The sequence below is a fragment of the Marmota marmota genome, unplaced genomic scaffold, assembly GCF_001458135.2.
Source record: "Marmota marmota marmota unplaced genomic scaffold, marMar, whole genome shotgun sequence".
NCBI classification, from domain to species: Eukaryota; Metazoa; Chordata; class Mammalia; order Rodentia; family Sciuridae; genus Marmota; species Marmota marmota.
This window is the reverse complement of record NW_026000229.1, coordinates 13512515-13540078: the sequence shown is the minus strand read 5'-3', so window position 1 is coordinate 13540078 and position 27564 is coordinate 13512515. Positions and strand designations below refer to the sequence as shown.

The window sequence follows — 27564 nt, the reverse complement described above, 5'->3', positions numbered from 1 at the left end:
TCTCTTAGGAGAACCTGGGGCACGGTAGCCCTTTCCAAGCCTGGGGGGCCCAAGCCCAGGTCTGCTGGGTTCCCAGGGGCTCACCTGGCGGCTGGGGTCCTCCTCACGGAAGATGAAGGGACTGTGGAACTGCCTTTGCAAGGCTGCGTTGATTATGATCTTCACCGACCTGTACTTGAGCTGTAGTCATAGGCAGAGGCCTAGTCAGGGCTGGTTCAGAAGCTTCTGTCCTGCCCCTCCTGGGCAGCCCTGGGGGGAGACCTGCCAACCTCCGCCCGTTCCCTCCCTTCCCTGCAGCCTTGCCCAGAGGCCCACTCACTGCTTTGAGGGACCTCAACCAGAGGTTCCCCAGCAGATGGAAGTTAATTTCCTGATTGGGGGCCAGCCTCACGTTGCAGTTAATGGAGACCACGTCCGAGTTGCTGTGATTCTGAAAGAGAAGATGGGTCTGGTGGGAGCAGCAAGGCTACAGGGAGCAGGGGAGGCAGCTGGCTGGCTGTGACCTGGCGTGCCACCAGGGGCTTGGGCCACCATGCGGTTCCACCAATAGGGGCTTCGCTTCTGGGTGAGGGCGTGGCAGAGGGGTGGGTGTGGGGCACATAGGCTGGGGTCCAGGCTCCCCGGAAGACACACTGGGGTTGGCATATCTGATGCTCCTCTGAAGTCATGCACCGTGACCAGACTGGGTGTGTTCCAGGAACAGAACTTGAACATTAAGGAATCTGTAAATACCTTTGCCATATAAACAGATTCAACGAAAAACAATCTGATCAATGCAACAGGTACAAAAATAGTATTTTAGGAAATCCAAGTTCTGTTCATGATAAAAACTCCCGGGGAACTTCCTGGATCATGTGTGTGTGTGTGTGTGTGTGTGTGTGTGTGTGATGCTGGGGATTGAACCCAGGGCCTTGTGCATGTGAGGCAAGCATTCTACCAACTGAGCTATAGCCCTAGCCTTCAATGCACTCTTTTTAAATGTACTGCATTTTATTTACATTTGTATGCTGAATACTTTACACATGAGACAGGTTTCTCTGTTGAAGACTACCCTCAAGTTCAGCCCTCCCCATCTGCCAAGAACGATTACTGCCATGGATTTGGTGTGCATTCTGCAGACTCTCTTTCTATCAGGAACGCATGGAAGAGAGTGAGAAGCAGCCCTAAAAGGCTCCACAGGCTGTGGCTGGTGTTCAGACAGTTTCTCCAACTGCCAGACGACATGCTCCATACTTGCTCCTTGTTCTCCCAACCCCTCTGGTCTCTATCAAATTTTTTTTTTTTTTAGTGCTGACAATTGAACCTAGGGTCTTTAACATGTGAGTCAGGTGCTCAGGAACAAAACGCCCCTGGAGCAGGGTGGCACTCCTCTAGCCCAGCCCCCTGGCTCTTGGTTTGGGGCCACTCACCAGTTGTGGGGTACGACTCAAGTCTTCCTCCATTGGGACTGGCCGATACTCGGTGCTGTTCCCCCAGACGTTGCAGGACGTGTTCACCTGCGCGGAGGACACGGGTACACATGCACACACGCACTCCCCCGAGCCTCGCGGCCACTCTGGCAGACCCAGTCTCCCAGGATGCTTCATTTCTCTTCTGCCCAGGGAAGGCCCAGCTGCCCTGGTCCTGGGAGAAGGAGCTGAGGTCTGGGGACATGGGGACATGCCTAGGGACTATGTCCACCTCCTTCTGACCCCCTCCCCCTGAGCCAGCTCCCAGAGCGTGTGGTACCTGGTCAGTGAGAAAGTCCCTCAGCATCAGCAGGCGGTTGCCACCTCTGGTGGCGACGGGAACAGTGATCTTCATCATCACCCCATGGATGGGGAAAAAGCCCAGGTTCTGAATCTGTGGCAGAAGCAGCAGCAGTTGAGGGAGGGGAGGAAGAGGCCCACAGGGCCAGCAGCCCCGGCTGCCCCCAGCCCATCTGGGGCGGGACCACTGCCTGGAGGTTTTCACTGTGGAAGCTACAGAGCTTGGCCAGAGGGGGGCCGGGCTGCGAGGACCACAGTGCAGGAGGGCTGACGGGGCCGGGCCCAGGGGGCTGAGACCAGGGACCCCTTCCAGACTCAACCCCTCGTGGCTCAGGGGATTTTGTTAAGGCAGGAATGGAGACGGTGACAGCCATTACTGTATTACGAGAGATAACTCCTGATCAAGGCAGGATATAAACGTGTGATAGTTGGCATCCTGGCCCCAACACATCCAGGGCCCGAGCAGCGGTGGTTACAGGCAGGGCTTTGGAATCAGAGAGACGGGGAGTGCCACCCCAAGGAGGAGCTGTGTGGCCCTGGGCAAGTCACTGATCCTCTCCTGGGCAAGCCAGGCAGAGTTCAGGGTGTCTGCAGCCCCGATTCCCACTGTCAGCTGCCCCCAGCTCCTGTACTGTTGAAGGAGAAGTTGACAGACTCATTTCAGGGCAAGGAAGATTGGGGACACTGTAGCAGAGGCCGCTAAGCTGCTTCTAGCCAGCTTCCTCTCAGCTAGATTGTAATGTTCTGCACAAGGAGACACACTGGAGTGTGGGGAACTGCCAGGGAAGTTTTTTAATAGGGAGGGGCCGTGCTCTTTCCCTTTCTTTCTTCCTGCTGCCTGGAACGAGAATGGAATGATTGCAATTGCAGCCATTTTGTACCCCAAGGTGAATTTGAGGCTGGTATCCCATGCTGAGGGTGGCGAGACAAAAACCCAATCCTGGATGACTCTGTGAAGTCATGACTCTGGACTTCTTTTATGGGAGGGCATCAGTCCTGATGTGCTTAAACCACTGCTTTTTTAAAAAAAATTAAAAAAATCTCTGGCAGACACAGTTCATTTCACTGATGCCCCCGGCCCCGCCCCCACCAGCCTGAATGTTTTTTGGATGAAGACTCAGAAGCCCCGAGAGGGCAAGTAACTTGCCAAAAGTCGTGCAATGAGTAGGTGGCAGGGCTCAGGCTGGGCTCCAGCCATTAGTGATGATTCCAGATTCCTCCCCCTCCCCCATGCATGGGGGGTTGGGTGTCCTGAGCTCCTGCCCTTCAATCTCCACGGGGCGTCCCCCAGCCTTACCTTGAAAACACAGTGGAAGGGAGGCCCGGTACCATCATAGCTGTCCAGTGAGCTGTTGGCCTTGACCTCGTAGTGGCTCAAGCTGCTGCTCCTGCAGAGACAGGAAGGACCACCATGAGCAGCCTGTGTCGGCTTGATGGACAAAGGAATGGAGAGGGTGTGGGCCTGTGCTGCCTCCCCCAGACCACAAATGCTGCATTTCCTCTTTTTTTATTGATACTGGGGATTGAACGTAGGGGTGCTTAACCTCTGAGCCACATTCCCAGCCCTTTTCTATATTTTATTTAGTGACAGGGTCTCATTGAGTTGCTTAGGGCCTTGCTAAGTTGCTGAGGCTGGCTTTGAACTTGCAATCCTCCTGCCTCGGCCTCCCGAGCTGCTGGATTACACCACCAGCACCCGTCCACATTTCCGCTTCTGTCCCCTGGAATGCTGCCTTGAGAAGGGTCCTGAGGTTCAGCAAGAGTAAGTGCTGCGATCAGCTAGCTGTGGCCTCGGTGGGCACCACTCAGAGAGCTGGTACCTGCCATCCCTGCCCCTCTTCTCCACCTGGGGCCGTGGCCTCTGGTGAGCACCACCCTGCCCACTGTGTGCCCTCTCTGGGGCTGGAAGTCCCCCTTCCGCCCTGAGGGTGCTGTGTCCTGTCTTCTCTGTCTGCCAGATGGGCTGGTGGGTGGCAAGGTGGGTGGGGACAGTGTGGCCTGTGGGGGGGTCTTTCCTCAGTGGCATTGCTTAAAATTACTTTGGAAATGATAAAAGCAGACTGACTTTTAGTTGGGCTTTAAAATTCTGTTTTTAGCTTCCCTACAGACAGGGTACCCACCCGACAGGGCCTGTGCTGGGGAGCCTCTCTGCCCACCACCCTGCGCCTGCTGGGAGCTCTGGGGAGGGGGCCAGGCCTGACACTCCTCCTTCCTCTCACCGGACACCCCTCCCACCATGGACGAGGGGCTGTACTTCCTGACCCACCAGGGACACACTTGGCTCTTTGTTGCCCATGTCCGTTGGTACTGGGGCCCAGAGGTGCCCTCTGGGGTGGGGACATGGCCCACCTGGTGAAGAGGACGTCGGCCTCGTACTTGAGGTGGAGGCGCATCAGGGCCGCGTTGTCTTCCTTGGTGCTGTCCTGCTCATCACTGTCACTATGGGGACACTCAGGTCAGAAGGAGCCTGCCCTCCATCCTGCTCTGCCGGTCCCTGCATCCCCACAGCAGGAGGGACCTGAGGCAGACCCAGGGGGACACGAATGGCTTACCCAGGGGATGTGCACCGGGCCAGGCTCAGGAGGGAGCCGGCTCCTTCCCAGGGGAGAAAGGCCAGGGAAACCAGAATGTGGAGGCCAGCCTTCCCCGACGCCTCCCAAGGGACGCACAGGTGTGGGGTTGGGGAGGACCCTGGGCCGGAGTACAGGTGGGGGCAGTGTGGGGCTGGGCCCTGCCTGCAAGGCCTCCTCTTTGTGGAACTGCCCACTACTGCTCAGGGCTGCGGGCAGGAAGGATAGTGGGGTTCACGTGGAGTTGGTCCCTGATCCCCAAATGCCTGGTGTAGGGTGCAGGTGCTGCTCAGAGTCACGTGGAGGGAGGTGGCCACCATGTCCCCAACAGCCTAGCATCATCTGCTACCAGGGCAGATGCAGTGGGCACCAGCGTCTGGCCCCGCTTGTCCTGAGCGCTGCTTTTCTCCTGTGCAAGCTCGGCCCCGGGCTGGGGGTCTAGTTAAACCTCTGATACGCAGACACTCTGCCCTGCCTCCCTCCACTCCCCCAGGAGGAGAGAGGGAAGAGGCCGAGGAGGCCTGGGAGTACCAAGGTCTTGCAAACTGCCACACGGGGCGGGCAAAGCCAGCAGGAGACGAGAACATGCTGGTGGGCTGGTGTGGGCCGCCCAGTCCCCATGCCCTGGCCTGTGTGTGTGTGCGAGTGTGTGCACGCCTGCTGGAGCACTGGGGCTTGGGTGGCCTCGAGTACTTATTTCTCAGCTAAGGATCTTGGCTATTTCTGAGGCTCCAGAGTGCACAGAATTCCTGCCTCCCTCCTGACACAGTTTACTACTGTCACCGGGTGATTCATGGTGTCAACCTATAGCAGGCCACCTCAGGGAGGCCTGGGGGGCAGACAGACCCATACAGAGTAAGAAGAGTTCTCTTAAAAATGAAACAAATTTCAAAGGGAAAGAGGCAGCTACATGCTATGTGTTGTTGGGAAATCCACTCAACCTCTCTGAGCCTCTCTTTTCTTAATTATAATTTGGAGGGTGTGGTAGAGAATAGCTCCTGCTTTGTTGAGATTAAGGGACTTCTGTGAGGAATGACATAATGTACAGTGCTTTAGAACTATAGTTGTTGTGGTTTTTTTTTTTAGTTTTTTTGTACTGGGGTTTGAACCCAGGGGCACTCTACAACTAATCTACATCCCCAGCCTTTTTATTTGATTTTGAGACCCTATGGGGTCTTGCTAAGTTGTGGAGGTTGGCCTTGAATTTGTAATCCTCTTCCCTTGCTTCCTGAGTGCTGGGATTCCAAGTGTGGGCCACTGCTCTTGGCCAGAACTGCAGGGTCTTTAAACACCTCTATCTAAAGGCCAGGGACCAGCATTCCCACCCACATCCAAACCTCCCAAGAATGAAGAGCGGCTGTGCACAGGGAGCAGCTGGCCCACCCTCGCCCCACCCACGGCTTCCCCATGTTGGGGCAGGGCTTGGTGGGATTCAGTGTGGAGAGGGGAGTTCTAGGAGCCAAACAGGGAGCCGGCCTGGGAGGGGCAAGCTGGGAGGAGAGGGAGCAGGCTGGGCCCTGACCTGCCTGAGCTGAGCTGGATCTCCAGGTGGTGCAGGAAGATGGACTTGCTGAATTCGAAATCCAGACGGAAAGCCACCTGCACGGGAGCAGGGCCTGAGCCTGGGCATAGCGGGACCAGGCCTGGCCCACCCCACAGCCCTGGCCCACCCCACAGCCCCTGCCTGTGTCTCGCCCAGCCGTGGGCCAGGCTGGCTGGGAGTGGGCTGGGGAAGGAGGACTGCTGGGCCTGGGATCCTCCTGAACTGGGTTTTCGGCTGGCTGGGGCAGGGTCCTCCCTCCTCTTCCTCCTTGTTTTTAATGAAAGCCAATTAAAAGGTGGCCTGTCCTGCCTCAGACCCTCAGCAGGATTTTCAGGGGGAGGAGGGCCTTGGAGGTGGGGGAGGGGAGCAGCCATGACCACACAGAATGGCGTCAGAGGCTGGCAGGGCACCTGCTCCCTGTCCAGCAGCCCAAGGCCACACTGCTGACCGGGTCCTGGAACTCTCCTTGCCCTTCCCTGGGGGTGGGGTCCTGACTGTGGCCTTGCCACATCTGACCTTAATCCACTAAAATACTTGGGAGCCCCTGCAGACCTCCTACCTGCCAGTCCCACTCTGGTCCCCTCCCCGGCTCTCTGTGCCTCCCCCAGACTCCTCCAGCCTGCCCCAGCCTCAACCTTGGCCTTGGCCTTGAAGAAGGGGTAGCTGACGTTGCAGACTTTCTTGTGCAGTCTCCTCTCCTCGTTCACACACTCGATGCTGCTCTCGGAGTCATCCTGGGTGGGGGGCGAGGCATCAAGGCAGCAGTTAGGCAGGGCCCAAGGTGTGCAGCCACCTGCGCTGCCTCCTGACCACCCGAGAGACCACCGCCCACCCCAAAGCCTGGGGCACAGGCCTTCTGACCACTGCATCCAGGTCTCCAAGGCCAGGGTGCAGCCTGGTTCATGGCCCAGGGCATGATGCAAGAGCCAGCTGTGCTTGGTGGACAGGTGCCGAGATGGGCAGGTGCTCAGGGGCACTTTTGCCCTCCCTCTGTATCAGCTGGATGTCCCACTGCAGGCAGGACACGGAGGCCCAGAGACAGGAAGCACCTAGGCCAGCCTGCTGGACCACTATGTGGGTGGGGTTTGCAGCCAACTTGAAGACTCTGCTTTGGCCACCTTTAAGGGAGGCCGCTCTGTGCGCTCTGCTGATCCTGCTGCCTTCCAGCTCCGCGGTCCTTGGAGTGACTGCGAGCTTTCCATCAGGACCAGAAAGGGTCTCTTGGACATGAAATGAGGTTTTGTGGCCTCACATCTTTACAACTCAGAAAGACAGTGAGCGGGCTGCGGATTGACACCTGGGGTGGGGTGGGGCGTGAGGCTTTTGTTGAGGCTCTGTGCCACCTCAGGACTTGGTCCATAGGCCAGGGAGCAAACCTGGGGCCAGCAGACGGGCAGGCACTGGGGAGAGGCAGCGGTTCCACCTGCGACAAAGTCCCCCCAGCACTGTCTCCTCTGGGACTCTGAATAGTGGGTCACTTCCTGGCTGTTGGCCGGTGTGAGCTGGGCCCCACTGGGCCAGCACTGTGTCCCCTGTGCGTGGGAGCAGAGGGAGGGGCTCACAGGTGCTCGGGCTTGGCCACGCACTCTTCGCCACGTCTCTTCCTGCTCATCTGCTAATGAGGATGACGGCACCCACCCAGGCAGTTGTCACAGGATTAAGTGATAAATGCATGGGAAAGCAGAGTCTGGTTCCAGAATGCTGTAGTCACTCGTTCCCTGGCCGCTGCTGTCATGGTGGGTATGGCCAGGGCATATGCGTGCTGTCAGCACACGTCTGTGCAGACTGCGTTGGTCTACACGTCAGTGCGTGTGCCTGGCTATATGCATGTGAATGTATACATAGGTTGGGGTGTGTTCGCGGGCATGTGGTCAGACTAACACATTCATTTATGTCCTGCTGAGAGGGTTGCTTCCTCCACCAGAGCTCCTTGGCTGGATGTGGGGAGACTGGACAGGAGAGCTGAACTTCCACACCCACTGCCACGGTGGGCAAGCCCTTCACAGAACATGGCTTCCACTTCTCTTTGTCTCCGTGTACTTCCAGAAGCCCTTCTGGGCCACAGAAACAAAACTCATGCCTCCCTCCCCAGGGTCGGGACAGGCAGTTACTGGCCTTGTGGAGGGTAGGCCAGGGGGTGCAGGGATGGGGCTTGATTCCCCTTTGGATCCCAATTCCAGACAGACACTAAATCCTAGGGCAGGGAGGGCACTGAGAGACCATCAGACGGCTCCCTGTCACCCCTCTGGGCAGTGGGTGGGGAGTACTGTTGGCCCCAGACCAGGCCCCTGACCAGCATGTGGACGTTGGGGGAGTGGGTGGCTCTGAGCAGTGGTTCTGAGATGGAAGTGAGGACAGAGGTCTGGTGCCTGTCCTGTCCAGTGCTCTCAGACCAGCAAGGTCACAGACTGAGTCTGAGGGAACCTGGGGTTCCCAGCAGCCGCACAACACATCGGTTCCCTTGACACACAGGTCCTGAGGGACTTCCACACACTCAGTCCTGGTCCTGCTCCAGGGACAGATGTGGCCAGGACAGGGTGCTTTCCCTCAGGGGCATTGGGGTTTCAACAGGGCAGCACGAGAGACTGGTGACTTTCTCACTGCACACGCAGGGCTTTGCCAGAGGGCTATGCAGCATGAAGCCCTCCAGGAGACACAGGCTGGAGAGCGCATCAGGAGGCTGGGCCCACCATGGCGTGCAGCTCAGGAGCAGGAGTCCACCCCGCTGCTCACCAGTTCTGTGGTCCTACAGAGGCCCTGTAAGCCCACTCCATGCCTTGGTTTCCTCCTCTGTAAAATGGGGACACAATCTCCCTGCCCACTGTGTTTCCACCCTCTTCTGAGTGTGCCGTGCCCAGTGTGTGCTGTGTTTGCACAGTGCCTGGATGTTACAGGCAGGCAGCAAGTGGCAGGTTGCAAGCAGCAGCAGGGGCTGGTCCTGGGGGAGAGGGCGTCCCTGGCAGGGCCTGGTGCGGGAGGCTTAGTGTACACGGGCAGGCCACGCAGGGAAGGGGCGGTGCTGGTGGGACCAGGTGTGCGGGGTGGGTGGGGGGTCGGGGGTGTTGGCGGGGAGAAGCGCAGGTGTGGCTGGGACGGGCTACTGAAGAGTCTCAAGCTCCTGTGAAAGTGCCGGGAATGATCCGGAGCTTTAAAGTGGGGAGTGAAAGGCTCTGGTTTGTTAGGTGGTGAGACGGACCCTTGGGAAGCCTGGAGGAGAACTGTAGGTGGGCTGTATGGGGGGTGGGCATCCTCCAGATCAGGGCCAGGGACGAGGCTGAAGGTGTTCCTCCCCGTGTGCCCCAGGGCTTGCACGCCCTGATGCCAGAGGCCCCCAGACCCGGCTGTGCACTGAAATTAGCCGGAGAAGCGCCCTGAGGCCAGGCTTCACCCAGGACCAAATCAATGAGACTCCAGAGAAGACCAGGCAGGCCATTTAGGCTCCACAGGTGAGCCTCCTGTGCAGCCAGGACCCGCCGACCTCCCTTCCTGCTTCCCGTCTTTGCCTCGGCCCAGCTGGCGGTGGCTGAGGTCCTACCTTCTGGATCAAGCTGGCAAACTGCAGGTTGGCGGACTGGGAGATGTTGAGCACTGTGCTGTAGGCGTTCTCGCCTCGGTTTTCCAGCGCGGCCTCCACTGCCACCCGGCGGCGTGTGCTCTCAATGATGAAAACCGTGGTGTCGAAGGACAGGGTGTATTTGGAGCAGTCCTGCACAGGCTTCCTCAGCACCTTCTGGCAGTACTCCCTGTGGGAAAGACACCAGGGGTCAGGCAGGTGGAGCAGGGAACCAAAGGGCGGAGCCGAGCTCAGGGTTGATGCAGGGGATGGGCCTGGGGCACTTGCTTGGCTTCTGCCTACTGGAATAGCCACTGGGAAAGGAAGGAAAGCGGATGGCAGGGCTGGAAAGAGCTCACTCTTCAAGACCACCTCCTGCTCCAAAGACCCCTGGATCCCCCCTGATGGGCTGCCTGCTCCTCTGAGCTCAGAGCCTCGTTTGACCTCACTCTCATGCAGCATCTCTAACTAGTCATGTTTCCCTTTTAGCCTTGGGTGCCAGGAAACTCAGAGATAGATGGAAAGATGATCTTGATTACAGCCTAGATGGTTAAAATATTTGCTTCTTCATCTTTCAGTAAAGTTTGGATGTGCTATTTCTATTTATTATGTCTAGCATATACATTTTCTATCTGAATTATCTCATAACTGGATAAAAGTTGAACAAATATTATTGCAAAACACATGTAAATTGTAGCCATGAAATTGTTCATGTTTTTCCTTGTATGCTAGTTTGCATTTCCCCAGGGGATTATGGGCACCCTGCTCAGTTTCTACTAGTCTCCTTAGCATCTTGCCATCAGCAGGATTGGAAAGTCCAGGCATAGATGGACCTGGGGTTGCCCAGTCTGGGGGCTGGAGAACAAGTACCCAGAAGTGAATCCCCTGATTCTATGCTCCATCAGTTTTGTAGTTTGGGCCCAAACTATAAAGTTTAAAGAGATTAGGGTAGACAGCAGCACTCATTTTAACAGAACAGGTGACTGAGGCCCGCAGAGGGGGGACTTGACTGAGCTCACATAGGGGTTGGAAGCAGAGCCTGGTGAGAACCAGGCCCCAAGTTTAGTGTCTGGAAAGACAATCACGGCCTGTGACAAAGGTATGCAGGGAACAGTCCAGGGCCCCTTGACCCCAGGGTCAGCAGCAGGGCCGGGGCAGGGTGTGTGTGTGGGGCAACTCACATGGCTGTGGGCAGGTCACTCCGAGCGTCCAGCACGAGGTCAGGGACACAGTGTTCGTCTTCGTTGCAGCCATTCCAGAAAGGCACCTGGGCCAGAAAAAGCCAGTTGTGGGGGCTGGAGAGGGACCCCCAGCGTCCAGCCCTCAAAGTCATGGCACAGCAGTGGTCTGTGCACTGGACATGGCTGGGTCTGCTGTGCCCTTTCCCCAGGCCCCACACTGCTGGCCTGGTCAGTAGTTACCAATCCTGTGGTTCGTGTAGGGAAAGGCATTTGGTACTGAGGACACAGGATGAGGAAGAAAGAGCTTCCGCCCTCAGCTCCTGGGGAAGACGGGTGCATGAACAACTATAGAGTAAATGTGCAGAAAACCAACCAAATACAACAAAATATGAGGAATAGAAACAGCAAAAGGGAGAATTAGTTACTTTGGCCTGTAGGTGTTCAGAGAAGGCTTCAGAAGTGACAATGGGTCAGAGTTCTAAATGATGACTGAGTTCACTGAAAGGACCAGGAGAGCAAGAAGTCAAGAGAGAGGATGAGTCTGTGCAAAGGTCCTGAGGCAGGAGTGCCTGGGAAATGACAGGTGGTTAGTTCGTGTTGCTATAATAAGAGACACTTGGATGGAGGAAAGGAAGAGATGAGCAGGGGGTAGTTATTACAGGGACTTGGGCCATGCCAAACTACTGCCAGGAGTCACTGAGTGCTTCAGGTATTCGGGTTGAGGCAGGAGGGGTCCTGGCTGTTGTCAAGTTTTCCCAAGTGTCTGGGGGGCTGGTCATGCCCTTCATCTGTGTGTAGGGGTGGAGAGGAAGTCAGCCAGGGGGTGCTGAGCTGGAGTGCTGTGGCCTGTACCCAGCGAGAGGCTCAACGGGCAGTGGGAGATTCAAGCCTGGAGCTGTCGAGCAGTCCTGTCGCCACCAAGAGCCCGGCCCAAACCCCGTGAGGTCGCAGAGGCACATGAGTCTTAAGGCCAGGGACTTTTCTCAGAGGAGGGCCCTGTGGCTCTCCAGGTGGACACTGTCTATGGGGCTTCGCCACTGCATGGTGAACTTGCACTTGGAAGCAGACACACTACAGCGACAGCTGGGGACAGGGAAGTCACGGAACCCTGAGACGGGTTCCCAGGCTCGGCCGGCCCTCGGGGGCTTCGCGTATTCTAGCGCCTCGTTCATCCTGGTGGGCTCCAGTCTCCGATCACACTCCTGTGCCCCCCACCCCGCCTGCTGTCGGAGAAGTTGGAAAACTCTACGTTGACCTTCAGGAGCAGCCCTAGCCAGTCATTAAAGGAACAACTTGACATGATAAGCAGCTGTCGCGCTCAACGGTACGGAACGGCCCATTTCCCCAGGAGGCCAGAGATGGCCGAGTGGACACAGCACCACGCACTTAATAGATGCCGAGTGAGACTTCGTGTGAGTGATGGGAAGCGTGTTTCTTGATTGCTGGGGGCTAGAAATCTAGATTAATAAGATTTTTGAGAAGCTTAGCAGCTCTTTAGAGGCCTCCGTAACATAACACGCCTGGACTCTCTTTATTGGCTTTTTTTTTTTCTTTTTAACCTTTTCTTTACATTTTCCTTCCCTCTGCTTTTCCCCATTCCCATTACAGTGTGCTCCAGGGAATAAAAGCTCACCCTCCCCAGAACTTCAGGTCTGAATTTTATCTATTCTTTAAAGTCCAGCCCAAAGCCACCTCCACCAGGAGGTCCCCCGGGCTGTCATCTGATTGCTCCATTGACTTCCTCAGAGCTCATGCTGCCTCCTGGCCCGGGATCCTCGCCACCACCGTGCATCTAGCTCATCACGGCCCAAGCAGGGCTCGGCCTGCAGGCCAGTCTGCCTTGGGGGCTTCGGCACACGTGGAGGGGGAGTGACGTGCCCTTACTCATTACTCCTGGCTCACCGAGAGGAAGCAGCTCCGCCAGCTCAGGGGTGGGACCTTGTTGGGGAGGACTGCGGAGGGACTGGGAGGGTGATGGACGTGGTAAGAGAAGAGGGGACGGTAAGAAGCTGGCTGTTCCCCTACAGTCCCTTCGTGGTGTTGGAGAATTCCAAGTAAGAACTGAAATTGGTTGCCAGCTGGACTCAGCAGTGTTCAGAGTCAGGCTCAGTGACCGGAGCTCAAGGTCATGGCTTAGGTATGCTCTAAGGGTGCTTTCTCAGTCCTCAGGGCTCAGGCATTAGATATTGCATTTTACAAACCTTGTCTGCTCCCCCAGCCCAGTTCGGACACTGTCTGACAGTGTCTTTGAGTGGGGTCCCTATGTGGCTGCAGACGCAGGGTGCATCTGAGTACTGGACGTCACACGACTTGGATGCCCCAGAGCTGGGGATTAGCAAATGTGGTTGAGGGTGAGGCTGGAGCCAATGTCGAGGCTGAACATTTCTTCTTGGAATACTTAGGGGCAGGCTTGGGAGAGGGTCTATTCATCAGTCAGTTATTCAACCAGCAGAAGACCAGGCTCAGTGATTGAGCCACTCTGACCTCCACGTCCTCATCTGTAAACGTGGGAGGTGGGTGATGGAGGTCCCAGATCCTTTCTGGCCCTGGGACTCTGTTTCTCCGATACCTACTCAGTGGTCCCTGTGCCGGGGATACCGAGGAGCCTCCAGCAGGAGAAGGCCTGGTCCTGACTCTCTAGGGATTGTGCTGTCAGAGCTCCATGCGACCACATAACGGGGCATATTGTGGATCTGCTGGGACGGAGGCGGGAAGGCGTGGCGGGAGAGACTTACCGAGACTCTGAGTGTGGTGGGCCAGCCGTCGTCCAGCACGGGGCCGTGGTCAGGGTCCTCCAGGGAATACTCCACCGAGAAGGTCACTGGCTTCACGTAGTCAGCGGTGTCCTGAGGGGTGGAGGGAGGGGAGGCCAGGGGCGTGGACATTGGGGCAGGACCACTGCCAAAGAGCTTCCACCTCTTGGAAGCTGCAGGAGGGCCCTCAGATAGGTCCCCAGGGGTGGGGGGCGGGGTGTCCTAGTGCTGTCTGCCAGGGAAAGGGCTGTCCCGTGGAGAGGCTCCTGGCTCAGCGCATGCCAACCTCCTGCCTGGGGTTCACTAAGCTCCTGCTCCTCCTTCAGGGCTGACTGGTCACCCGGATACCTGGGTCTGCAGGGAGCCCCACAGCGAGCCTCCTCCTCCTCCAATCCTGTTATTGCCTCTTCTCATATGACCTCCAAATCCCCTGACTATGTGCTGGTCTCCCCTCCCAGTGAGGAATAGGTGGGAGCCTCTGTGTGCAGGCCCACCACCATGACAGGGTCGATGAAGGATGGACGAACCAACAGACGAACTAGACGGGCGGTTCAGACTGGTCTCCAGTGCGTGGAAAATGAAGGGGGGACGATTCTTTGATTTGCCTGCGGTGCTGGGCCGCCTCTGGGACGGGACTTGAAATCACACATCCCAACAGGCTCCCGTGACATGGCCATGGCAGGTGGGGCTGCACCCCGAGGACTACAGGTCAGGGACCCTCCAACATATGCACGAGGACTTCTCACACCCCTTTGCTTTCTGGCCACAGGCTGTGAGCACCCAGGCCAGGTGGGTCCCGGCGCCCTTGCTTGCGTCTCTGAGGCTGGAGCTGTGGCTGGGGTGCTCGGTGATTCTGGATGGAGGCAGACTTCTCACCCTCTTCCCCATCCATAAAGGGGGCCCCAGGCCACCACCCTGCTTATGACCCTCTGGTTCCCTTTTCTGCCAGGCTGGCCCCCCTGCTCCTTCTTCCAGCTATCACTGTCTCCCCCACCTCCTGGTCTTTGTTTCCAGCGGTGCTGCTTATCCTCCCTTTGGCTGCTGGTGGCCTCAGCTCTCTCTCTCGACCCCTCTGAGCCCCCCTCCTTCCTGAGTTTCGTCCCCTGCTAAGGAAGCCATGGGTATCTGAGAGCTGGAAGCAGGGGTTTGGAAGGGGTAGTACCCCGCTGGGCTTCTCTCTGGGGCATGAGTTGGGGCGTGGGTGGCCAAGGTCCAGAGCACGACCCCTAGCTGGCCTCCTGTGGACCGCTGCAGGCTCAGAATGGGCCTGACACCCGCCAGGCTCTCACCCCTCCACGACTGGCTCCCCCTCCAGCTCACCAGGACGTGGAAGTTGATGCGCTGACAGTGCTCCTGGCCCGAGGACAGCAGAACAGCCCTGTTGGTGAACTGGTCCCCACCCTCATCCAGGTGGGCCCGCGGCATATACCGCCTCTCATCCATGGTGGCGTTGTACCTGATGCCTGGAGGAGGGGACAGGGAGACAGACCTGAAGGTGGAGCCGGATTCCCATGGAAGGCTGTTTGCCTCTCTCTAAGAATGGTCTCTGGGAAGTCTGCATCCTCCAGGAAGCCCCCCAGGCTGGCCACGGAAGAGCCTTTCCTCTTGCCTGACAGGTCCCCGGGGCAGGAAGCTTCATGCAGGGAGCAAGTGACGCAGGAGATGAGGAAAGGGGAGGAATGGAGGAGAAGAGGGAGGAGAGGAGGAGAAATGAATGGGGCCATGCCAGAAGGAAAGGGGAGGAGAAAGGAGGGAGGAGGAGAGGAGGCAGGACGAGGCCCAGTGTCCCCTTGAGTCCCTGCTGGAGTCACACACTCTCCACGTCCTTCACCTTCCATCTCCCACTGCTCTGGGTCCCTAGACGTGCAGGTCAGAGCCTCTGCCGCTGGCTCTGGACACACTAGGAGGGTGCCCGGCCTCCCCACTCGTCCTCAAGTCTCCCTTCTGGGATTTAAGGCTGGCAGCCTCCTCCCCTTCACCTCGGAAAACCTTTTGCCAGTTCCAGGAAGGTCTCAGTCCCTTCTCCCATCCCCCAGCCAGGCTTTGGGTGTCCTGGGCCCTTGTATTTTCTCCTGTCATAGATGGAACTTGGAGGAGGCATAGCCGCCCAGGCCTGCCTTTGTTCTCAGGTCTTGGACACCCTGCTCCTCCCTGTCTGGTCCTGCTCCTTGACTGAGATGGTACAGTTGTCCCTGTGGGGAGCCATTCTGACACGTGACTGGGTGGCTCCCGTTAAGGGTCTGAGGCGTTCTGGCTGTGTCGGAACTTTTCTGGCCCTTTCCTGATGAGAGAACCCGTCCGTGTGGGGGTGTGACTGACCACTGACCCCGGGGGCCCAATCACTGACCCTGACCTTGGAGTGCAGCCCCCCCAACCTTCATTGGATGGAATTATCCCCTGATTTTCTTGTTCCCCAATAAAAGGCTACTCCCTGGCGTGCTCGCTCTCTCTCTCTCCTGCTAGCCCTGAGTAATCCTTGCTGCCCTTCGGGTGGTTCGAGGTTGGAGCCAGAGAGGGGAGCCGTCTCGGACCTGGTCATAGAAAAAGGTAACTGAGTCTGTGTGTTTTATTTCTGCTAGCTAACTTTTATGCCAAGAACCTCATTAATGAAACCAATGCACAGGCCGCATGGTGGATGTCCCATTTCAGGTGCAGGCCCTGCCTGGTCCTAGAACCTGAAGCCACCACTCCTGAGCTGCTGTGAACAGGGGCCTGACTTGGACCTTCTGTGGAAGGATGTGCTGTAGAAGGAACTGTCCTGCCCAGACCCACACCCACTGCCCAATGGCACCCATGACTACTGTGGTCACGTGCCTGGCCCCAGGGTCCAGCTTCCCGCCGGCTGGCTCCTGGCTCTGCCTTTCCCTCTGCACCCAGGCTGACTTCTGGGTGTCCACCCTGTCTGTTCCCCTACCTCCAGTGCCATGTTCAAACTGGAGCCAGACTATTTCCTTCTTCCCCTGTCTTCTTCACTGGTCGGTTTTGCCCACTGTCACCCTAGCCCTGCCATGAGTCCCTTTGTCCCTAGGAATGAGAGCACTAGAGGGGCGTCCAGCAGAGGTGGCTCTAGGTGTGACCTGGAGCTTAGAAACAATTTCAGGAAAAGCCCAGGCTGTGGACAGAGCAATCGCAAAGTTCAGAGGGAGACTGGGGTGGGGTGGGGCCAGAGGGGCTGGATTACCAACAGTTGCTGTTTGGAAATAGGGCGCCAGGAAGACGGGTGTGAAGCAGAGGAAGGCAGCCAGGCAGGTGGCATCCCTGCCGTTGCGCTTGCAGTCCTTGTGGAAGATGTTGATCTTGGATGGCTCAAAGTGGAGGCTGGCGTTGATCTGAACCACGGGCCGGGACCTGGAGGAGAAGGGCCAGTGAGCCAGGGTGGGGCAGGCTCTCAGCTGTGACAAATGGGAAAAGTGGAGATTCAGATGGGAGCAGAACCTGCAAACCACCGTTGGAGGGTGCTGTGGGGTGAGGCAGAGCGGGGCTTCGGATGCCACAGGACTGGGCAGAAGTGTGCAGATGGACGGGGGCTCCGCAGCCTCACGGGGCCTACAGCAGCCCTGTGCCCTTCTCCCAGGCGTTGTGCTTGCTGTACACACTGACTTCCTTTTGCCCCCTCATTATCTGGGGTTCCCAACCCCATATGTACATTAGAATCATCTGGAAAGCCTTAAAAAACCTGGGCCAAATTGAATTAGAATCAGCCATTAACATGTTTTAAAGTGATGCATCTCAATTTTTAACCTGGTTGCACATCCCCAGAGCATCTTGTTAAAATGCAGATTCTGATGCAATAGTTTGGCATCGACTCTGTGCTTCCAACAAGCTGGAGGTGCTGTGGGTGGCTCAGGGACCCCACTTTGAAGAGCCAGAGGTGTAAAGATCTTTGGGTGATTCTGGGCGTGGCTAATGAAGAGAACTACCTGGCCTAGTCAGGTAGCCAAGGATACAAAAGTACTCTTGGACTGATCTACGTCAAACATAATTAGGAAAAGAAGCCTACTGCCTCTGCAAACCACGACTTTATAAAGGACATAGGTGTGGCTTGGCTCAGCGGTTTCAGAGGTAAGGCTGGTTTCTTGCTGGATCTGGGACAGGTCCCATGATATCACTGATGAGGCCTGCAAGAGTCCTGGGGGTGAGCGAGGACACCCACTTGACAGCCTTCTGGAATCTTCTGGGGAGTTTAAAAAAAAATCACTGTCCTCTGGGTCCCTCTGGTGAAATTCTGCTTCAGTTGGTCGGAGTTCAGCTAGGATAATGAGTTTTAAAAGCTTCCTGGGTGACCCTAATGGACAGTCACATTTGGGAGCCGTGGGGTTTGACCATAAAGTCTTCCCAGAGGGCTCTGGCCTGCAATTCCATCACTACAGGCAGCATGCAGTCCAGACCCCAAAAGTCGGAGCTGGATCAAACCCCTTGGGTAAGACTTGAGTCCCTGGGGTGTGTGCAGGTGTGTATCTTGTTTCCTATACAGTTGATGTGCCACCTTAAGGACCTGCTGGCCATTCTATCCCCTACCCTGTGCCTGGACACCTGCCTTGCTTCCTGGCTGGTGAATACCTTCATCAGCCTTCCAAGTCCAGGCTGCTATTACCGTGCCACCACTGCCCCAACCTACAAGCCCCACGTGTGGGGAAGAACTCTGACTGGGCTGGGCTCTTGGAGACTGTGGCTTTCCTAGCACTGCCCAGAGGGCCACAGGACACCACTGAAAGGGTGTGGATACTTTGGTTATGGATGACAGATATGGGGGCCCAGCAGGTGTGCTGCTCCTGTGTCCCCTACAACGTGCTGTGTCAAGAAACAGGTGCTGAGCAGGAGCTGCACTCATGGCAAAGCCAAACACTCAGATCTGCTCTCCTTTCCTGCCATTTTTTTCTGAGGAGGAACCTGCTCCCAAAGCGTCTGCTCAGAAGCTTACGTCTTGAGCTATTTTCTACAAAACCTGGGTGGAGACATTTCCTCTCTGGGTGGCAATATTCTTGAGGATGGGACACATCCTCTCTGTCTTTATTCTCCCTGTAAAGTCATAGGATATCTGTTTAATGCATTCTAAAAATTGTGTGAAAAGTTTGAATTTATATAAAATTGTATGCAGGCAGAAAAAGATTGGGAGGAAAGATGCCAAAACACTCAAGGTGGTAGTGTGAAGCTGGAGGAAACACAGAGCAATCTTTTCTTTTATTTTACAGTTTCTCTTTAAGTATTATGAATAAATGATAAACTGTAACTCATCAAGGTACATGAAAAAAGCCTAAGTTAATTTTTTTGGGGAGGGGCATCTAAGAGAAGCCAACCTATGGTAAAATATAGGAGCTTCTAGAGAGCATTGAGATGGAGCCCTGAACAAAGGATAAGAGAAGCCACAGGGGTTTGGGGGGAAGAAGCCCCTGTATCACCTCTCCCACTCTAGAGGAGGAGGAGAGATCCTTCCAGCTGAGCTGAATGTGCTCAACGTGCTTCTCAAAGTAGCTTGAAAAGCTGAAGTGGAAGGAATTCTGGGAAGCAGAGCTTTCAGGACAAATTCTGTTTTTTTTTTTTTTTGGACTGGGGATTGAACTCAGGGGCCCTCCACCACTGAGCCACATCCCCAGCCCTATTTTGTATTTTATTTAGAGGTAGGGTCTCCCTGAGTTGCTTAGCACCTTGCTAAATTGCTGAGGCTGGCTTTGAACTCGCCTCAGCCACTGGAGCTGCTGGGATTACACGCAGCTCAGGACGAATTCTAAGAGGGGTTTCACACACTACTTTGGTCTAAAGTCCCACAAATCTATTAAGAAGAGGGATTTGAACTTGAAGATAACGTTTCTGATTCCACAAAAGGGAAAGGTGTCATCCAGGTTTGTTTGACTGACAGTGATTAAAGGGACAAAGACCCTGCAGCCTGTCCTTTAAACCCTCTATCTATCATGACCCCCAGGAGAGCCCAAGAGGCAGGAAAAGTGGGGGAACCAACCACAGAATCACAGCATTGCCCAGCGCGCCCACGGCCAGGTCCACCAGCCCGTCGTCATTGAGGTCCAACTGCCCGTGGATGCTGCAGCCAAAGTACCGGAGGCCGGGAGCCAGCTCCGACGCCACCACTCTCTGCAGGGAGAGGAAAGCGTGGGCTGGGCGGGAGCACTGTGAGCTCAGGCAGGGCCTGCAGGCACAACGGGGGGGTCCTGGGGACAGATGTTGGACGCCATCGGGAGGCTTCCCCAGACCAAAGTTGTCTCCTTCTCAGTCTGTCACGGCATGCCACGCTTTTGGATTAAAATATTATGTCTTGAAAGCGTTCCCATTCGGTGTAAATAGATGCTGCTTGGCAGGTCACCCCTCAGCATTTCAGATCTTGGTGTATTTATTAGATGATCTTATTAACAAAATATGTGGGCCAAATGAGGACGAGGGGCCGAGACAGATTAGTTCTGAGGTGTGTGAAGGGCACCCAGCCGTGGAGCCAGGGGGAGTCCTCCACCTGAGGTCAACGGCACAGATGCCTGTGGGGGTGAGGTAGGTGCCTGGGTTTGTCGTGGTTGACCTTGGGAGGATAACGCAGGCCAGGAGAGGGTGCCAGAAGTGGTGTCGGGATGGTACTGAAGACACAGTGCACTTGTGTCAAAACTAGAGGCAAGGGAGTCGGGACAGACAGGGTCCCCTCCTGCAGAAGAGCCAGAGGAAAACGCAGAACCACGTGACCACACAGAAGCAGCTACACTCCTGGGTCCTCCTGCTCCACCCACTCTCAGGGGACGCTCACCTGCTTGGGCTTCTTCAGGATGCCGCCTTGGAAGCCATGGAAGATGTAGATGGCGCCTCCGTGGTTGTCTTCTAGAGGGGCTCCCACCACCACGTCATTGTAGGAATCTTGATTGAGGTCGCGAACAGAGGCAATGGAGGACCCAAACCGGGCGTTCTGGTAACTGTGGGAATCCTTCAGTGTTCCATTATAAATAAACCGGTTCTACAAAGCCAAGGCCAGGAACGGGCTCAGGGGTCTTGGTAAGGGACCTTGGGGTCGTGATTCCCTCTGTCTGCTGCCACAGCGTCCTCTCTCCACTCCGTCCTCCCAGAATCCTCTCTCTGGTGACATGAGCCCCACGACACAGGAGGCTCCTGCTTCCCCCATCCTGGGTCCTGCAGGCGGGAGCTGGCCTCCCTGGAACCCCGGTTCCCTGGTGGTGACCCAAGTCCAAGCAGGCGCCCTTGAGAAGCTGCCGCCCCACCCGCAGTACCTGTCTCAGGATGTAGACGTACACTTTGCCCCGCTCGCGGCCCTCGCTGAAGTACATGGGTGCCCCCACCAGTAGCACATCGGTCACTCCATCGTCATCGATGTCCACTGAGGTGATCTCACTCCCGAAGTAAGAGCCTATCTGCGGCACATAGAAGCAAACAGAAGTTACCCATGATCCCAATGTACAAATATAACTTTTTTATTTTTTATTTTGAGACAGGTTCTTACCAAGTTGTTTACAACCTTGAGAAGTTGCTGAGGCTGGCTTTGAACTTGCCATCCTCCTGCCTCAGTCTCCCAAGTTGCTGGGATTACAGGTGTGTGCCCCTGCACCCGGCTACATACTAATTTTTAAACATAAAAATGGATCACAAGCCTTTTCCTCATGGCACATTTGTTTAAAAATAATTTTTTTTCTATGCTGGAAGTAGAACCTGGGACTTCACACATGCCAGGCAAGTGCTCTGCCACTGAGCGATACCCCAAGCCTGTGACATATTTTTTTTTCCTTTTTCCAGTTTTGTACATGAGATGAAACAATATAAATTCAAAACTTACAGATAAGGGTTAGCTCTATCCCTCATCCCTTTAAACAGTTTATGTGAATATCCAGTCAAAACCAACAGGGTGTCTCCTTTGAAAGGTCATCTACACAGATTTCCAAGTAGACCACAGGACTGTACACTGTCTTGGAAAGTCCTCAGAGGGCTCTGTCATTGGACAGCTAACAGTTAAAAACCCTGGAGTCCTTTCTTTCAAATGGAAGAAGGAAAGACAGGGACAGAAGAAACTATTCAAATTCTGTCTTCCTTCCTGATGGCTGGTGGGCTCCTTCTCCCCCTCTGCCTCCTTGGAAAATCCTCCCCCTCTAAACCCTCCCTGGCCTCTGCTGCCGAATTCACCTTGGCCTCCTCTGCCACCACCTCAGCCTCCAAAGCCTCCTCTGCCTCCACCATGACCCCCAAAGCCCCCTTCCCCTTTAGGTGTGGCCCAGTCCAAGGTAACTTCGTTTCCACCGATTTCACCATCTTCTTGGCCTCTTTGGCAGCTTTGGCGTCCTCCTTACTGTTGAAGTCCACAAAACCAAACCTTTGGAGGATCCGGTTTCCCGGTCAGCGACTATCCTTGCACGAACAGAGCCGTCAGATGATGCTTTTAAGGTTTCTTCAGTGGTATCCTCAGACAGACTTTTGACAAGCAGAGTTTTTGGTGGCTGGCTACTTGTGTTAGGTGATCCCTGGGTCCTTGCTACTCCAGAATGATTGCTCTGCCCCCAATTTCCCTTTTATTGCAGGAATTTAAAGCTTCTTTTACATTTTCAAATGAAGCAAACTCTAACAATGCATACCCTTTGGGTGTCCATTTTGGTTCTGTGGTTCTTTGATAAAAGTTGTCTTCTCAAATACTTCCTCAAGAGTTTCTTCATTTGCATTGTAAGAGAGGTTGCTTAAAACCAGAGGTTTTGACTCACCACTCCAGGTGCTATTCTTTCTACCTCTCTAGTCTTGATTCTGACCTTTCTCTCCAGTGTAGTAGAGGGAATCACCTCCCCCATCCATCTCTGTTCCTTGCTTTTCTTCAAAGATTCTCTCTGCACCAGCTTCTGTCTGAAATTCAATATGAGCAACCCCTTACTCTTCCCATCCTTGCTGACTAATCTGATCTCCACGGCATCTTCACACACTTCTTTTAATTTCATCCTGAGTGACTTTGCAAAGGAGATTTTGGGCCCACAGTGTTCTTGCACCTCCATCTTTCTTACTGTCCTTTCCTTTTGGTTTCTCTAGTTTAATTTCGTTGTCAAAAAGTTTTAAACCAGTGAGTTCCAAGGCTTTTTCCAGATCTTTAGCAGATTCAAAATCCACACAGCCAAACTTCCTAGTCGTTCCGATTCTGAACACAGCAGCCAGATCATTTTTTCCGAAAAAGTTCACTGATATCAGTTTTTAGTTCAGGAGCAGATTTGTTAGAATTCAGATTTCCACCCAAGACATTAAAAGACGTAGCTGGTTCTGAGCCTCCCACTTTCTGTCTCTTGGCTTCAGGAGCAGCCTTCTGTTTGGCCGTTTCCTTCTTTCATTTTCTAGGTGCTTCTTTGACAGGCTCTTCCTCCTCCTCCCCCTCCTCCTCTTCATTCCCATGGTCTTCCTCCTGCTCGTCCTCCCCCTCAGCCACGCTCTTGGCTTTCACTGGTAGGGCTTTTGCAGCAGCTTTCTTTCCTTTGGCTGGTGTGACTTGCATGGCTTCTTCCTCCTCATCTTCCTCCTCCTCCTCCTCATTGTCCTCAGCCTCTGAGGCAGGAGTAGCAGCTGCTTCTTTCATCACTGCTGGTTCAAATTCCTCCTCCTCCTCCTCCTCATCATCATCTTCCTTCTTGGCCTTCTTCCCATTTCTTGCCCCTTGGCTGGGGTAATAGCTCCACTTTTTTTTTTTTTGGGTACCAGGGACTGAACTCAGGGGTTGAACTCTCAACTCCTGAGCCACATCCCCAGCCCTATTTTGTGTTTTATTTAGAGACAGGGTCTCACTGAGTTGCTTAGAGCCTCACTTTTGCTGAGGCTGGCTGTGAACTCTCCATCCTCCGGCCTCAGCCTCCCGAGCTGCTGGGATTACAGGCGTGTGCCATCCTGCCTGGCAACAGCTCCCTTCTTACCAGGGTCTGCTGTACCAGTGCTTTGCCCGGAGTGGCTCCCTCTTGCCAGGTGTGCAGCTGCTGGCTGGTGTAACTGTCTCCTTGGCTGCTGTGGCTGCTGCCTTCTTGCCTGGGGTGACAGCTGCTATCTTGGCAAGTGTGGCAATCGTAATCCTTCCTGTTGGGGGAAGCACCATCTCCTTTGCTGGGGTTGTGGTGGCCTCCTTGCCTTTTTTCCTGAGGGGTGACACCCTCTTCTCCACTGCTGTCACCGTCTTCATCTTCTGACTTTTCCTCATCTTCACTACCTTCTTCTACCTCCTTATGGGGGAGGAGCCACTTTCTTGGGGTTGCCTTGATTTTTATGGGCCTTTGTGAGCTTCCCCACAATGGGGGGTTATGACAGGTGAGTGTGTGGCGGGTGAAGGTGCAGAGGAACCTAGAGGAGCTGAAGTGACATGGACAGCGGCCCTTGGGTACTGAAAATGCTGAGCATGTACCTGGCTGCCAGCTATAGCTAGAGACTGAGGGGAAAGCAACATATTTTTTTCTATGACATGATCACTGGTGATTCTGTAGCACCCTGATGTATTTAATCAAGGCCCTGTTGCTGGACAGTTAGCTTGTTTTCAAGTTTCAATGTCCTGGGTCACTCTGGAGCTCGCATCTTGGATGGGGAGTGCTGAATTCTCCTCGGCATCTGAGTCCCCACCGTGCTCCTCTCCTGCCCTGGCTGCAGTGCTCTCCAACTGGGTTGGGGAAGTGCCACCTACTCCCTCATCAGAAGCCTGGGGGTCCCTGCCTCCACCCTCCACCTCTCCCATCTTCAGCTCTACCAGGAAGTTCCACCTGCTTCCCACTGCTCTTCCCCTGGGTGTGGTTCCTTCCAATGGACCTTCCAGTCTTCGTGCTGGCCCTCCATTCCACCCTCATGCCACCCAGAATGGCCTTTAGCAGTTAACCAAGCTACATGCTTGCATTTGGGGTAAAGCCTAACCTCCTCCATGTGTCTGGCTGGACCTGCCTCCTGCCCAGCCTCTGTCCCGCGACCCTCTGCTCCCAATGCTGAGCCTTGGGCTCCTTCTATACCCAGTTATTGCTTCTCTTAACGACCCAGGCCCTGGTTAGTTCTGGGCTTCCCTCTTCCCTTACCTAAACCTCTCTGTCCCCTGACTTCCCCAGATAACACCTGCCACCCCTCGGATCTAAAAGCTATTCCTTTTAGAAGCTGTCCCTGGCCCTCCCTCCTTGCAGTGGGAGCCTCTTTTCCATGTGCCCCAGACTCCACACTCCTCATACCAGCCTGCTCCCTCCAAGGATGTGCCCCTCTGGGCCTAGTCCATGCCTGGAACACAAGAGGGACCTAATAACTGCTTATTGGGTTTCCTTAGGGAAGGGAAGGCACCCTGCCCACAGGTAGGTCCTGTGTGATTGATTTATAGCCTTGGGTTAGCTTGTGTGAGCTGCTTGGGAGACATAGTCATCTTATTTCATTTTATTTTATTTTTTGGGGGGAGGTACTAGGGATTGAACTCAGGGCATTCAACCACTGAGCCACATCCCCAGCCCTATTTTGTATTTTATTTAGAGACTGGGTCTCACTGAGTTGCTTAGCGCCTCGCTGTTGCTGAGGCTGGCTTTGAACTTGTGATTCTCCTGCCTCAGCCTCCAGAGCCACTGGGATTACAGGCATGTGTCACCCTGCCCGGCTCATTTTATTTATTTATAGTTTTGGGCAGTGCTGGGGATCAAACTCAGGGCCTCACAAACGTTAGGCAAGTGCTCTACCACCCAACCACATCCCCAGCTAAAAGTCGTCTCATCTTACAGGGAAGGAATCTAAACTCAGAGTGTTCCAGTTGCTTGCCCAAGGTCAGAAGGCTGGTCCCTGCTAAGCTGGGGCTGTGTGACACATGAGCCCCTGGCTCCTTCCCCTGCCATATCCTGGTGCAGGGTGTTTTCAGAAGAAATCTATTCTCAAGCATTAAAAGCTTTTAACTGAGGAGAAAGATAAAAATACAGGCAAGAGAAAAAGGAAATAATAAGCCTGAGTTGGGGAGCAGGAGAGATGTGTCTACTTAAAGCAATTAAGAGGCAGACAGAGCAAGGGAGGAGGGAGGAGGAGTGTGTCTAAATCTGTGGCCTTAGCTATGTGGGGCACAATGATTTGGAATCCACTTAATTCAGCTGCTTTCGGCACTGCGGTTTCTTATTCGGATGTTGGAGGAGGAACTGGGTAGGAGTATGTCATAATTCATCAGAGAACTCCCTCCAGCTCTCAAGGTCTAGCCCTTGACTTCCAAAAGAGCCTGCCCTGGGCCGAACGAGGTGGGCAGGGGGGGCAGAGGTGGCGACCTGAAGGAGTGGCAGAATGGTGGGCAGCGCTCTACGGCCAGAGGGATTTGGGTTCCACCCAGTGAGGAGCGTGTCCTCATGGTGATGGGACAGGGGCAGCAGAAGAGGCAGGACAGGGCTGTTCCCAGGCTCAGGAGTGCTGAGGGATTGCCCAGAACAATAGATAAGAGCCTGGACAGGGCTCAGCTTGAGCCAGGGTGCCTGGACACTGCCAGACGGGAGCAGTGAGGCCTGCTTTTGGGGGTCAGGAGGTGCCAGAGGTCCCCTCCAGAAGCCTGGATTCTTAACTTGACCCCTCTGGGAATCTGCCATGTGATCTTGACAAAGCCGTGTTGCCTCCTAGGACAGATTTCCTCGGCTGTTGAAGTGACTCTGGTTCTATGCACTCCCGGCCACTCTTACCATAGCCTTCCTGTTTGCCCTCAGGAGCCTCCAACATGAGACTTTGCAACACAGTCTGGGGCAGTGGCATTGACCTTCCACTCTGCATTGTCACTATTCCAGGAAAAGGGGAGAAGCTTGCATCTTGGGGGCCCCTAGGGCTTTGCTGGGGGTGGACTTACAACTTTTGGCAACATGAAGGTGGCTTGAGGAGTGTGACTGTCTCTTCCTGGGGGCCTTGACAACTCCGGCTGGGAAGCCATCACCCAGATGCACCAGACAAGAGGTCAGTGACACGGCAGGGAGAATTCTCTTGGATTTTCCAAGCTAGTAGCAGGGCCTAGGCCTGGCTTGTTGAGAGGTTGGTCTGCTCCAAGGACGTTTTAGGGCAGTAAGTGACGGCTTAGGTTGACACTTTAACCCTGATGGATGAGGTATGTGCCCATTCCAAGAAGATGCCTGTGGGTCTGGGGGCCTTCTTGTTGCCAGGGATGAGGTGAGCCCCAGAAGCCCCTCCACCCCCGATCTGATGTGCTTGCCCTGTCTTCCGGCAGACAGCCCCTGCTGCAGCCTCCCCCTCTATTACCTGCTCGCCCGGGAGGGCCTGGTGGATGGTGAGGCTCCTGTTGTTGTGCATGGTGAACAGGATGACTTTGCCCGTGTGGTTGAACCGCGGAGCTCCGGCCACATACACTCGCCCCTGCCTGGAGGACAGGACCGACGTCACTGTGTACCCTGCCACAGGAGGAAACAGGCTGGTCTGTGCGCCTTGTCTTTGGCAGGCCTTGCTAGGACCCTGATTAGCAGTGCCCCAGGAGGGACAGCGCCCCCTGCGGCTGTCGGGCACATCAAACAATGGAAGAGGTGCTAGTTTCAGCTGGTCTTGCATCTGGTCTGGGGAGGCCGACCCAGCGCGCTGCACCAGGAAGCTTTAATGCCACCGCCCTAGAGTCCAAAAGCACCAACTGAAACACACTCAAGGTGCGGAAGCTGCTTGTCATTTGTTCTACCTCCCCGTGGACAGCGGTTTAGGTGCAGCACGGTGCTGGGCTTGGCGGATGGGGAAGAGCCGGTCCCTGGGCCGGGTGTTCGGGCCTGGAACTGCAGCTCAGTGTGGCTGCGTGACGGGGAGGCCCCTGGCCTGGGCGTGCGGGGGACCGTGCAGCCGCGTGCCCTCCCGCGTCCCCTGCAGGGCGCTTACCCAGGTACGCGCCGTGGTTCTTGAGCTCGTCGGGGAACTCCTTCAGGTAGGACTCGCGGAGCGGAATGACCTTGCCGCTGCTCGTCTCCTTCAGCACGGCCCCGTTCCAGTCATAGGCGCCAACGGCTCCCAGCAGAATCCCGTCCTGGCATCAGGGAGGGTACACACGTCAGATCCTGTTCCCTGGGGATCTCTTGCTGAAAGCCCCCAGGTCCTGTGACCAGCACAGCCTCCTGCAGCCTCCTAGGGCACCTTGTTGAGGGTTCATATGTAGCAATCTAACATTGAGCTGGACTCTCAGCTTTTGAAAAAGCCATGGAGACTGTCTTGCCCTAGCCCATCCTTAGAACAAAGTGGGTCAAGCTGATCCCAAGGAATGTCAAGAAAAGGGAGTGTTCTAGAAATAAACTCCAATTTCTGGACAGACT

General features: G+C 55.3%; 1 protein-coding gene and 1 pseudogene across 1 annotated transcript in view; both read right to left on the bottom strand.

The window, feature by feature from the left end:
• Itga11 (integrin subunit alpha 11) overlaps positions 1 to 27564 on the bottom strand; it is a 116147-nt gene that overhangs the window by 4855 nt on the left and 83728 nt on the right. The window contains exons 11-28 of the mRNA XM_015480488.2: positions 27137 to 27281; positions 26522 to 26670; positions 20566 to 20706; positions 20091 to 20294; positions 19305 to 19435; positions 16530 to 16696; positions 14669 to 14811; positions 13331 to 13441; positions 10596 to 10681; positions 9397 to 9604; positions 6497 to 6595; positions 5841 to 5917; positions 4098 to 4187; positions 3046 to 3136; positions 1729 to 1842; positions 1410 to 1496; positions 320 to 430; positions 85 to 180 (exon numbers count right to left, since the gene is read on the bottom strand). Of these exons, the coding sequence (XP_015335974.1) occupies positions 85 to 180; positions 320 to 430; positions 1410 to 1496; positions 1729 to 1842; positions 3046 to 3136; positions 4098 to 4187; positions 5841 to 5917; positions 6497 to 6595; positions 9397 to 9604; positions 10596 to 10681; positions 13331 to 13441; positions 14669 to 14811; positions 16530 to 16696; positions 19305 to 19435; positions 20091 to 20294; positions 20566 to 20706; positions 26522 to 26670; positions 27137 to 27281 (2250 nt within the window). The remainder of the gene's footprint in view (positions 1 to 84; positions 181 to 319; positions 431 to 1409; positions 1497 to 1728; positions 1843 to 3045; positions 3137 to 4097; positions 4188 to 5840; positions 5918 to 6496; positions 6596 to 9396; positions 9605 to 10595; positions 10682 to 13330; positions 13442 to 14668; positions 14812 to 16529; positions 16697 to 19304; positions 19436 to 20090; positions 20295 to 20565; positions 20707 to 26521; positions 26671 to 27136; positions 27282 to 27564) is intronic.
• Positions 21049 to 23596, bottom strand: LOC107137544 (annotated as a pseudogene).